The 13912-nt window shown below is 39.2% G+C and overlaps 1 protein-coding gene across 3 annotated transcripts in view; it reads left to right on the forward strand.

The window, feature by feature from the left end:
* Positions 1 to 13912, forward strand: part of LOC701504 (immunoglobulin kappa light chain) — a 676887-nt gene that overhangs the window by 83798 nt on the left and 579177 nt on the right. Inside the window, exons 1-2 of one of the 3 annotated variants that reach the window (XM_077959052.1) lie at positions 9238 to 9318; positions 9488 to 9779. The exons of 1 other annotated variant lie outside the window; for it this stretch is intronic. In XM_077959052.1, the coding sequence (XP_077815178.1) occupies positions 9270 to 9318; positions 9488 to 9779 (341 nt within the window). In that variant the 5' untranslated portion in view covers positions 9238 to 9269. Of the gene's footprint in view, positions 1 to 9237; positions 9319 to 9487; positions 9780 to 13912 lie in introns of those variants that run through there. One more of the 3 variants, XM_077959054.1, reaches the window with a different exon arrangement.

Genomic DNA, 13912 nt, shown 5'->3' on the forward strand with positions numbered 1-13912 from the left:
ACAGCAATTTAAAAACATTGGCTGTTGATTTTGACAGATCATCAGGCCTTAAAAGAAATGCAACAGGATGATTTCAGACAAAGTCATTTGGCAAGAGCTATAACTGGAAGTTTCAAAAATGAGCCATAATCAAGAAGAAAAAGCTTTCCAAGTGAATATTCATTGAAATTCCATTAACGAGCAGGGGGCTTTTAATAATGAGGACGATTGAACACATGGACTTCAGTCAGTCACCTTTGCCCACTTTCCCAGGTAGCCTCATGTACCAATGTTATGGAGGTCCCTGTGGGGACTCAATAATATGACTTTCAACTAACTGAGATGTACAGGGCTACTGGCTCTTCTGAACACCCAATTTGCCAAGAAAACTGACCCCTCCAGAACCTGTAACTTTGTACCACACATCAGGGCTCAGACTAACAGCTGATATCCGGTGATTCTAGTGGACCTTGTGTAACATGAGGAGAGCAGTGGTTATTTTACTATATGTGAATTTGCCTTCCTTTTTGGTTATGTTTCTGCATAAAATAGTATTTGAGGATTTTCAAAGTGTTTTCATCAAAGTCAGGAAGTTCTTCCATAATATGGCTCTGGATCAAGCAACTTATTTAACTCAAAAAAAGGTGAAGCAAAGTGTAGCTCATCCTCTTGTCATGTGCACAGGTGCAGCTTTCCCTATAGACAGGGAAAAACCATTATCAGTCAAGCAAAGCTGGCACATAAACCCTTGTGCTGTTGAATTGCTATGCTGTCAGATGTGGTGGAGGCTCTGAAACACTAACTGTGATTGGTGCTTTTACTCCCATAAACAGAATATTTATATCTGGAAAATGAGCTGTAGACTTATCATTGCTATACCAAATGAACAGCTTGAAATACTTTATTTCTGTTTTCTCAGGGCTGTGGTTTTCTGGTTGATGGTTCTGAATCCAAAGAGTTGACATAACAATTGTTTCATTAAATTTAAAGAAATGATAAGATAAGATAGGCATGTGATCATTTAGATTTAATACAATACTGGATAAGTTGTCCAAAGCAGGTTTGGGTGTGTGCTGGGGCCATAGATGTAACCCATATAAAGCAAGAGCAAATAGGATTGATGTTACATATTTTAGAGAGGAAGTACAGAAAATATGGACCCTAGGGGAACTTCTGCAATGTTTCTATTTATTGCCACTTGCACTGGTAAAACTCAGAGAAGATTTCAACAGTCATCAGGATGAAGTTCTAGGAATCACAGTCATGTGAAGCGTTACCTGCACTTGGGTCTCCAGTGAGGCAAAGGGAAGATGAAACGCATAGTGGGATATGGAGGAGTAAACACCAGGGACAGCCTCCTGGTCAACTTAAACGTTGAAAAGTGTATTTATTTTTTCTCTTTAGTTTTATCACTGAATCATTTGGATCTAAGAAAAGCGATTATGGCTGATTAGGCAGAAAGGTGTTTATTATCATGAATTAAATGGATTGAAAACATTTGGGGAAACTAGAGTGGAAGGCTCAGGAAACTACAAGTACTTCTCTTGCTGTTCCTCGACCCTCCCTACCCCCATGTTTTCTACAGTCAAAAAAGATACTCTCATTTCCTAGGAACCTGGCAAGTGAAGGTATTGTGCCCACAGGACTGTGCTGACTGGCTGTGACCCAGACCAGGAAAATGAGCACATTTGAGTGAGATCAGGCATTTCCCCTCCCTCCTCTCAATGCAAAATGACTCTGTAGTAACACATCTGATGGGCAGTCAGAGAAAGGGGTCAGATTTCTAGCAGCTGACAGTTGATAGCAGAGCTGCTGTCCATCTAGGGGCAGTAGTGAGAAGAGCCGCTCTCTTTTCTGCTGCAAGAGACAGCTTGAATGTGGAGTCTCAAGCAGTCGGAGCTCCTCCCCAGCCTGTGCCAGCAGTATGATTCTTGTAATTGTTCTAGAGGCTTTGGCTGGAGTCTGTTCTTTAAGGCTTTTCAACAATTTGTAAGGAATTTAGTAATTCCTTCTTTCAAGATGCTACAGGGCACAGTCCATTTGAAATTTTAAGTCCAAGACTTTTGTGTTCCCTTGCTGCTTATCGGTAAATAATAAGCCCACTTCATGTAACTTGCTGTGTGTGGGTGTTCCGTTTCCCAGACTCAAGTACGTTGGTAACCAGTGCACAGTGAAGCTGCTTCAAAGATGTCATTAACATAGAGAAAGAGCTGCAATGGAGGTTGCTGTGGGTAGGGATAGAGAAAATGTCGGGGGGCAGGGGGAGTATTGCTTAAGGGGTACAGATATTAATTTTTATAAGATGAAAAGAATTCTGGAGACAGTGTCAGTAATAATAGCAGAACATGTGAATATGATTAATGCCACTGCACTTCACTTTTAAATATGGTTAAAATAGACAATTTTATGTTCTCTGTATTTTCTATAGTTAAGTAATTAACATCTTTATTATAGTATTGTTAGCTCGGAAGACATTGCTTCATTTTGTAATTATCTTAGCAAAAGTTCATAAATAATCACTTTGTGATGCCATTGTTCACAAATTGTGTGTGCATCTGTGTGTGTGTGTGTGTGTGTGTCTGTTTTGTTGACATGAGGTCTCCCTGCGGCATCAAATTCTTGGCTTTACGTGATCTTTCCTCCTTGGTCCCTCAAAGTGCTAAGATTACAAGTGTGAGCCCAAGCACCTGGCCATAAGAAACAATTTATAAGACATTTCACAGGGAATTTCTTCAAATGTATATTTCATTGCAACTACCTCCAAAGCCAATCTCCTAAGCCATGTTTCTGTACACAAGTGCGCTTCTCCTTCTGCGATGTCACATGCCCTCAGCATGAAGTCACACAGACACATAGGAGAACAAGGCAAGGAGTCAACTCAACTTTATGAGTGGAAATCACTGCAAAGATCTGGCATTAATGGGGTTTAGGTGTTGCAGCACTTCTCCACTAGCAAAACACCCTCTGATTCTCTTCCTGGATTGTTTTCTCCAATGTTTTCTAATATGTAATGCTAAAGGTGAGATTAGATCCTTTTTATCCCAAGTCTTGTTGAACGCTATTTCACTCAAAATGTATTGCCTTAAGGAGTATGATAATAAATATTGAATAATGCCTGTTACTACTACCAACAGTCCCTTTAGAGCTCCTGTTATCATCCTAAATATCATGACTTAGGGAAAGTGTTTAAAAGGTGGTTAAGACAATATTGATCCTGTTTTCAATATACTGATACAAGTCAAGCACCCACAAAAATCAAGAAAATTGTAAGGAAAACATGACTTAATAATCATTAGCCATTGTAGTTACTGTTAAGTGATGATTAAGAAAAAGTCTTAAAAACAAGTAGCTAAAACACTGAGAACTCTCACGAATTCTGGGTAGAGATGTAAAATGGTACAACTACTTTGGAAAACAGTTTGGCAGAGTATTAAACACTCACTGTAAGACCCGGTAACTGCACTCCTAGGTATTTGCCCAAAAGAAATAAAGAAATACTCATGCAAAGCCTTGTATAATACCATTCCTGACTGCTTTATCCATAATAGCTCAAAGAGGAAACAACCCACGTGGCCATCAGCAGGTGATGGGATATATTTTGAAATTACTAAACAGCTAAATAGTACTCAGAAGTAAAGAGAAACACATCATTAGGACACAGGGCGACATGAGTGAGACTAGGAGACAATTATGCTGCACGAAAGTCACCAGCTACAAAAGAACACGTGCTATATTCCATTTATGTGAAATTCTTAAAAAGAAAGTGGAATCTATACTAACAACAAGCCAACCAAGGATTTTCTGTTCTGTGAGGTGGAAAACAAGTTGCTTCCTGAAGAGCAGGACAAAACTTTTTGGAGTTATAGAAATGTTGTGTGTATTGATTTTGCTTACAAGAGTGTATTTATTTATGAAACCTTGTTCAACAGTACACTTAAAATCAGTGTATTTGATTGGAATCATTTTTTTTCAATAAAATTGGTTAACAGTGAATAGTGAGTAATTACAAATCCAATTAAGTAACATTGTCTTCACATCTTTTATTCTTGCAGTGTACTGGAAGCTACATGAGCCAAAAGTTATTTCTGGGAGATAATCGCAGACTGACACTAAAGAATTGTGTATCTTCTGGCAATAGCTCCCTTTGCTAGGTATTTTTTGATTTTTCCAAAAATTTAAATATGTTTCAATAGTTAAAGCGGTAGGATTTTAATACACATTTCTTATTTATATCAGCTAAAATTCTAAGCAATAAAAAGTGATTAAAAATTAGTAAAGCATTTAAATACAAAGAAATATTTTTTAAGTTAGGGAAAGAGACCCAACGTATCTTACGGTTCACATATATTTTTCAGAAATTAAAATTACCTATCAAGAGTTCTTATAAAATCTGTAATACTTGTTACAATGTGTGTTCACTAAATGTTTAGATATACAGATAGATTCCATTTTTCTTTTTTCTTAAGAATTTTATATTCATAACAGATACCAGTCTTTCTTTGTTTTGTTAAATCCATATTAATTTTTGGACTACAGGACATTATGACCTCCTATAATAATTCTGAGAGTATTTTTTTTGTTCACTTGAATCTTTGTGTAATTTTCATAAGTAGCATGTCACTAAACACTAAATATAAAATTGGAGTTATTTTTCTGGGTAACTTTTTATTACAGATTTCTTGTTACTTTTGAGGCAAGACGTAGGCAGGACTTCACTCTGGACCAGATGTAAGACTGGCCAAAACAGGACATGCTACCAATGCCAGGACAGTTTTCCATTGCCATAGCAACATCCAGAAGTCACAGCCCCTTGCCATGGCAACACCTGGAAATTCCTACTCTTGCCATGGCAATACCTGGAAGTTGGGGCACAGCACCCACATTCTAGCTATTTTTGAACAACCCACCCCTTAATTATCACGCGATTAAAGGTCGGTATAGATATGACAGTAAAATTACCCCGGCTGCTCCTCTCGGCCCTCTGCCTATGAAATACCCCTGCTCTGCAACACCGCTGCCACCTCAATAAAGCTGTTTCCTTCTATCACTGGCTAGTACTCTTACATTTCTTCCTGAGCAAAGCCGAGAACTGGCCTTGCATCGCTATTGAGCCAGTCACCTACCACTGGCGATGGTGAGAGGCAGTGTTTGATGTGGCAGTGAGATGGTGGAAACAGCAGAGAAACAAGACAGCAAGAAACAGCACGAGATGGCACTTTGTGAGAAGATGGACACAGTGATCAGCAATGGACAAGACAGCTATTGGAGACGTGGCAAGACAGCGATCAGTGAGAGAGGGCGAGACGGTGACCAGTGCTACAGCCATCAAAGCTACAGAGTTGCTAACATTGCACAGCTGTTAACACTGGCCAAAGGCTATTTTAAGAGCCATCATCTTTCCTGACAGGCGGTGGAGCCCTGGGGATGGGTAAGTGGCCACAGAGCCACTGCTTCATGCAGGGCAGCCGCTCCGTGCTCCAGTTCCCCCGCGGGAGCCCAACCAACCCAAACTGGGGACCCTGGAGAGATCTTCACACAGGCCCCACGTGAGAGACTGCTTGGTACCATTTTGGCTCCTGCACACCTGTTAGGGTCCCCTCTGCACACCTGCCCTATATCGGATGATCCAGGAAATAAGGCCTTTGGCTAGATAGTTCATTTGAATTCCCCATAGCACACCTGACTACATCCTCATTGTTCTTTCTCTTAGTCATATCTCCTCTAATGCCATTTTATTTATCCATCAGCTATTTTATCTTATTTTCTGCCCTGATATATATGTTTGGTTTTTAGTTTTGTCTTTGGCTCCCTGCTAATTAGGTTTGTGCAATTGTTTAAGGCAGGACACTTGGTTGTAAGAATTCTCCTGTTCTGTTGACTCTAAGAAGCCAGAGTTACATTGTTCTATGGCCCCAACCCGGCCTTTGGGGCTCATTGTTGGCCACCCCACTGAGGCTCCAGGATTTTCTGCATTGGTCAGCCCCTGGATATTCCAGGATTTCCTGGCATTTGGTGTGGGGACACTCACAGGCTGATACTTGGGTACTCTGAGTTTTCAGAATTTGGTATTTTTGGTCACTACCTGGATGCTCCAGAGTTTTCAGCCTTGACATTCCTCCTTGGATTGTGCATTGGAGGATCATCCTACAGGAATCTTGGTTTGCCTTCTCTTGTTTTCTGCCCTAAAGTTATCATTTTCCATTATGCCATTTTGTTTTCTTACTGTCACTTTATTTACACATTTTCTTCTACACTTTACTTAATAAAAATATCGCTTAAAGCCCGGTGGAGTGCCTCATACCTGTAATCCCAGCACTTTTGGCGGCCAAGGTAGATGGGTCATTTGAGGACAGGAAGACCAGCCTGGCCGACATGGTGAAACCTTGTTTCTATTAAAAAAACAAAAAAACGAGTTGAACTTAGTGGAACACGCCTGTAATCCCAGCTACTTGGGTGTCTGAGGCATGAGAATCACTTGAATCCAGGAGGCGAAGGTCGCACTAAGCCGAGATTGCACCATGGCACTCCAGCCTGGGTGACAGAGTGAAAGTCTGTCTCAAATAATAATAATAATAAATAAAAATTTAAAAATAAAAATACTGCTTTAGTCAAGTTTTGTTCACTAACAAATGCTTAAAATCCGCTTTCATAATGTCCTGCTACCTCTACCTTCTATGCAGGAAGTGGAAATCTGAGAAGAGGACAATGATGGCCCAGTAAGCTTCCCTCTTGTTAGATTTAGAAAAACTTCTGTGTCCAGTAGAAATCCTTGTTAGAAATGGGGACAATGGCGAGTATCACAGAGGACGTGTCACTAGGGTGCCTATTAGGTTATTGGAGCAAATTCAAATTCAGCTTAAAGAAAAAGAAACTCACTTTCTATCACAACACTGCTTGGGTTCAGCATAAATTCGAACACCAGGAGACTTGTCTTAAACATGGTTCCATACATTATGATACTATTTTACAATTAGACTTATTCTGTGAAAAAGAAGAAAAGTTGTCTCTTGTGTACATGCTTTTGTGGCCCTCTACTCCCCCCTATTATTATCTGGTAGTGGTGGCACATGCCGGTAATCCTAGCACATTGGGAGGCTGAGGCAGGAGAATCGCTTGAACCAGGGAGGTGGAGGTAATAGTGACCCGGGTTTGCACCACTGCACTACAGCCTGGGTGACAGAGTGAGATTCTGTCTCAAAAAAAAAAAAAAAAAGGTATCTTTGAGTTTTAAACATCTATTTGACAAGAAATTCATAGTTCCTTCTCTTTGAAATAATGTAATGTTTCTTTTAAGAATGAGCCTGGTTTGATGCCTCTCTACCCAACATGATAGAAGTGTGGCATAAATCTATGAAAAATTCCAATTCCCTGTGCCTACCACAACTACCTGGGATTGAAAACTTCTTCCCTTTCTCTCGTCATTTCTTCTACACCCACTTCCACCTAGTCTGTGATTCAAAACAATACTTGTCAGGAAACATTCTGGAAAGAGCAAGAAAGACTTCCTTAGAGGTGTCAGAGATTCCTGTACCACTATCTGATGATCTCTAGAGGGAGTTGTGAGTGTGAGGAAGAGCAGAGCTTGTAAATCTCCCTGCATTCACTCCCACTGCATTTCCTAACAACAACCACAGCAACACCTGTAACATCATAGGACAAGCCTCAACTACTTCCAAGGCTTTTATCTCAGTAAATCTTCTCTACCTCCATCTCAGGCAGCTAGAAAGTTTGATACTCATACAAATAGTATTGTAGCTTTTTGTTCATAATTGGAAAAGCAGACAAGACCCAATGTAACACAGGCATTCCTTAAGCCAGTTAGCATTCTGTTTTTGGATCACCATTGTACACATATACTGAGCACATGTCTAAAATAGATGTAAAAATCCATGAAGCAAGAGTTACAATAGATTGTATTTTCTATTGTATTTTATTTTCCTCTTATATCGTCTTCTCTTCTTTGTCATTTAAAAAAAGTTAAAGTCAGTCTAAATTAATTATTGGATCATAAGTAGATAAAATCTTTTATTTGATAACACATTGACCCATTTGATATTTGATAACACATTGTTTCTTTGCAAGACATAGTCTTCATATCCAAGATAACAAGACTGACCAAATTATACTGGAGCAAGTCCACAAGTAATGATGGTAGCATATCCTTATTGTCCTGCAGCAAGAATTAGACAAAAGATAACAAGGTAGAATGAAGATTATATAAGAAAGAAGGACAGCAACAGGACATGGTAACCTTTTACAGTATAGCATTTTGATAATGGATGATGAGAAGTAATACATTAGACAGGGATGGGTGGGAATGATTGAAGGTCTGAGTACTTTAGCACAGATTAAGACCAAATCATTAGGATTTTTAGAGTTGTGTACAGGTACTGAAGAAAAAGCCTTAAAATTTAGTTTGACTGTAGGTAAAACATTCTTGGATTAGATTTAAGACTATTTTCCATGCTAAGTTTATTTATGATAATGATGATGACTGTAGTGCTTAATATTCAATCAATAAAAGCAAAATTAATTCCCACATACATAATGTAATGAATACTATTGTAAATGTTTTATCTTATTTTATTTAAACTGTCTACAGCACTGTAAGATAGGTGCCACTATTGTCACAGTTACACAGACATGGAAACTGAGACACAGGGAAGTGAAGTTACTTGATCAATTTCAAGCAAGCGGCAAGCCATGGAGCATCTGTGTCAGGGCCTGCCAGGACATGGGACTGTAAACAGAAGTTTTTAACTTTTTAACTCAAAGAGGGTGGTGTCTGGGTTAATGGAAAGCTTCAAGACCCTCACAAAACATTACTAACAAGCAAATGAAAGGTGTATCTGGAAGATTATGTTCTAACAGACTCTTCATTTCCATCGATCCAATAATGCACCTAGGGAGATGACGGGGCATATTGAGGATAGGAAGAGAGAAATGAAAACACAGCCTTTTATATTGTTCTTAACAGCCTTGTGCCAAATGTCATCTGGGTGGATTTAGGTGACTGAGGAGAAGAAAGACACAGGAGTGAAATTCTGTGATCACCAGGGGGAAGTTCTACACTCAGACTGAGCCAACCGACTTTTCTGACCTGACAACCAGGGAGGCGCAGGATCCTCCATGCAGAGAGGAAGAAGCAGGTGGTCCCTGCAGCTGGAAGCCCAGCTTCCCCCCCAGCTGCTTTGCATGTCCCTCCCAGCTGCCCTACCTTCCAGAACCCATATCAATGCCTGGGTCAGAGCTCTGGGGAGGAACTGCTCAGTTAGGACCCAGAGGGTACCATGGAAGCCCCAGCACAGCTTCTCTTCCTCCTGCTGCTCTGGCTCCCAGGTGAGGGGAACGTGAGGTGGTTTTGCACATCACTGAAAACTCCTGTCACCTCTGCTCAGCAAGAAATAGAATTAAAATTCAATGTAGATCAACAATTTTGGGTGTCCTCGAAGACAGTGGGTTTGATCTTGATTACAATAGTGCATTTCTGTTTTCTTTCCAATCTCAGATACCGCCGGAGAAATTGTAATGACTCAGTCTCCAGCCACCCTGTCTTTGTCTCCAGGGGAAACAGCCACCCTCTCCTGCAGGGCCAGTCAGAGTGTTGGCAGCTACTTAGCCTGGTACCAGCAGAAACCTGGGCAGGCTCCCAAGCTCCTCGTCCATAGTGCATACTTCAGGGCCACTGGCATCCCAGACAGGTTCAGTGGCAGCGGGTCTAGGACAGAGTTCACTCTCACCATTAGCAGCCTGGAGCCTGAAGATGTTGGAGTTTATCACTGTCAGCAGTATAATGACTTGCTTCCCACAGTGATTCAACAGGAAACAAAAACCTCAACAAGACCCTCAGTGTTTACTGATTATACCGGCTGCTTCCTTTACAGACAGCTAGTGAGGTTTTAGCATCTCTGCTCTATTTGGCTATTTTGGAGTTCACGTTCTAAAGTCCAAAATGAATTATATTAGTCCATTACCTCATTCCATTTCAGCATGGCTATTAAACACATTTTAGAAGGTATCTCTGTTTATGGCATCACAAAGCGTTTAATAAATCTTCTGTGCAAAAATAAACAACGAACACACTCTTAAAGCTGAAATATCAAAACTCTTTCAGCACTCTGAAAACTGGCGAACCATAAAGTAATTAAGGATGTGTATTCTTTATAGAAAAAAAAGTACTAGTGCTTTGAATAAGGACAGAAACAGTCTGTAACCTTTGGCCTGTGACAGCACCCTTCTATTCCCAGCTCAGTCAGCATGAATTACAAAACTAGAGTTTACCAATGTGAGGATAGCAAATGAAACTGGCAGCTTGCTGCCAAAGGGGGTGGACTTGAGTAAAGCCAAGGAGTGGAAAAAAAATTCTTCAGTATTTTCAACTAAACATGGAGAACTCCATAGGAAATGAAAAGAAAAAGCCCACGGCTTCACTAGTACAAGATGATGCCCTGTTTGGGGCAAGTAGTACATCTGCTGATCGTAAATAGGAGATTCCTGGATAAGATAGACCCATATTACTGAAACAATCTCTGCACACATTCCTAATGACCTAGAAGCTATAGATATAAGTGATGAGAACCAGGAGTTTCCCGTGCAAAGTCAAACCAGAGGGAGGTAGGAACTAGCTGCAATTTGCATGGAGTTTGCTTTTTAAACTACACACACATGGGTTGACAGAAGACAGATTTATAACCTCCAGATATTTGAGCAAAATGTCTCAAATCATTGGTGACCACTTTGCTGTGCAGACACATGTACAGTTCCTATAAATTTGAACTAAATGTTAATATTGAGAATAAAAGGAAGCAGAGCTATCTGTGGTCAAACACCATGTGAGATACAGATTTTTCAATATCATGCATGAAAATACATTTAACACATCTAATCCACTGAACATTATAGCTCAGCCTATCCCATCCTAAATGTACACAGAACACTTACATTAACTTACTGTTGGTCAACATTATCTTACACAAAGCTTATCTTACAATAAACTGTTGAATACCTCATGTAATTTATTGAATACTGTACTGAAAGATAGAATAGTTGTATGAATACTAGAAGTTCTATTTCTACTTGAATGCATATCACATTCACACCATCTGAAAGTCAAAAAATTATAACTCCAACTATCATAAGTCAGGTACTATCAGTAAGTTCAGACAAGTAACTAAGAAGAAAATTTAAAAATGATCAGAAAAAAACAAACAAATTCCAGGCCTGGCCTGGTGGTTCAAGCCTGTAATCCCAGTACTTTGGGAGGATCACTTCATGCCAGGAGTACGACACTAGGTAGAGTGTGCAAAATAGTGACACCCTTAGCTTACAATTAAAAAAAAATAGCAGTGAGTGGTGGCATGCCCCTATAGTCCCATCTACTCAGAAGGATGAAGCTGGAGAATTGCTGGCCCTGAAGAGGTTGAGGCTGCAGCAAGCTATGATCACACCACCGCACTCCACCTGGCTGAAAGAGTAAGACCCTATTTCCAAAAAAATTAAAAGTTAAAATAAGAAAGCTCATAATCTAAAGGGAGATACTATAATATGCTATCAGAATTGTACAATTTTCAGTTTAACAACTCCTGAAAAAAAAACAGAGAAGTATGAACAATATTAAAGGAACAAAAATAAAGCAGCTAAAATAATAAGAACAGAAAATAGTCAATGAAAGCTAATTCTCACTTGCCCTAATTATTGGATTTAGCAAAGACTACAAAGCAGTTAATATGCAGGTGTTCAAATAATTATTTTTAAAACTATGATCATTGATATATAAAAGACAATATTTTTAAAAGAAGAAGATTCGGCAAGTAAGGCCTCAAGAAAGGCATGGAAAATATAAAAAATGACCAAATGAGAACTCTAGAAATGAAAAATACAGTAACTCAATTTAAATATTTATTAGCTAGGTCTAATAGCAATTTGAAATGGAAGGACAATCAGTTAACGTGAAAGTGGAATAATAGACATTATTGGGTCTAAAGAAAACGTTTAGAAAAAAGAAAAGACTTCAGAGATTTATAGCTCAGAGTGAAGGATACCAACAAATGTATAATGAGAGTCACAAAGGAGGAAAGAGAAAGTGGCAGAAAAAATATTTGGAGAAATAATGACAAATATTTCAAAAGTAATAAAAAATAATCTTAGATGAAAAATTCAATAAAAACCTTTTAGATAATCAGTAGAAATTAATAACTGAACATATTATATTAAAATGTTGAAAGACAAAGAGAAAAATCTTCATTGCATCAAGAATGAAAGCAGACACTTTATACAGAGAAACAACAACATAGCCATTGGCTGAGTTTTCATCAGGACCAATAGAGGGTAGAAGGAGGGAAATGTCATATTAAAATGCTGAAAAGGAAAAAAAAAGAAGGCAACCAGGAAATCTATATCCAGTGAAAATACCCTTCAAATCTAAAGAAAAAGCAAAAAAAAAAATATTATTTGATAAACAAAATACATTCATTCATAGCAGCTATGTCTTATAAGACATTTGAGAGAAAATCCTTCAGAATCACAGCAAATGACCAAATGACATGAGATGGGATCTTGACTCCTCTGGAAGAAATGATGACCTCGGAGTTGTAAGGAACAATAACAAGTCTAAAAAGATAAAAATACACTTAATGCCATTTATATAAAGTTCAAGACAGGAAAACCTAAATGATTGTGTAGATGTCAGAAAGACAGCTACTTTTGCTGGGTGGGAGGGGTGAAAACCGACAAAGATTGTCCATGAGGGAAGCACAAGGGAATGTGAAATACTCTATCATTCCACCTGGACAATGAATTACATATAAACTTTATTCAGTTGCATATTCAAGATTTGCACACTTTACTCTGGCTATTTTATCAATTGAAAAAAACTAATAAAAAAAACCTAGACTCTTTCACACTTAGTAGTAATCACAACCAAGAGCCTAGACTAATTTGGAATATTACTATTATTATCACCACTTCATTACCCTTTCTCAACATTTACACTTTTTATCCAGCTATAGTTTGACAGCTCTACCTCTGGCCCATTCTTTTGGAACACCCCATAGTGATAGGCCAGGTAACACCTATGGAAGTCTCATAAATGACATGACTGATGGCTATTTAGCAGAAAACAAGTTCTATGTATCACAGACTGTCCTATGCAGAGGACACAATACGGGTCAGGAAGAGAGTCCCTCTAGCACAGAAAAGAAGTGTGAACTACACCTTCAGAATGTGTTCCAGATTTTAGAGTTCGTCAGATGAACACAGATCAGGGTGTCCTCTCATCTGGGCATAGGAAAGTGAAATGACTGCAGGTTCCCCCCAGATCAGTGCCTTGTGGCTTTGGAGATGTGTACTTGAAACTCACATTTGTTAACATCCACAGTCACTTCCCGGCTTCACCCATAGGAATGATAGTCTGGCTTCAGAGTTATATAGGAACTGTGCACACAGGCTGTCAGTTACTAAAACGACAATTAAAAACAGTGACTTTGGTTACGTGTATATCAGTAGGTACATCGTGGATGAAAAAATGAGTAGAGGGGATATATTTTAATATCAAATAAAAAAATCACAACCTTGTGACTCCTTTCTCTTCCCATATAATTCATTATGTTGTACAGATATTTCAGAATATCAAATGAACCTTATATATTCATCCCTGTAGCTTTGTCCTTCTCCAACCTGAGTCCATGTTTGGGCCATCCAGTGGCATCCAAGTAGACTTGTGAGATGATCACTGTCCAAACAGGATTGCTGGGGCAACTCACAGGCAGCTTCACGCTGAGTCTCCCCTCTAACTCTTACCATCACTGACCCTGAAGGAGTGTCCCCCTGTCCTCCACAGCACCCAGAGCACAGCCTGCCCTGCTATGATTTCACTGCCCAACTCAAAACCTCATCACAGATTCCACTGACTCAGAGACAAAGTCAGGTCCCAGGG

This window comes from Macaca mulatta, chromosome 13, assembly GCF_049350105.2.
Source record: "Macaca mulatta isolate MMU2019108-1 chromosome 13, T2T-MMU8v2.0, whole genome shotgun sequence".
Classification (NCBI taxonomy): domain Eukaryota; kingdom Metazoa; phylum Chordata; class Mammalia; order Primates; family Cercopithecidae; genus Macaca; species Macaca mulatta.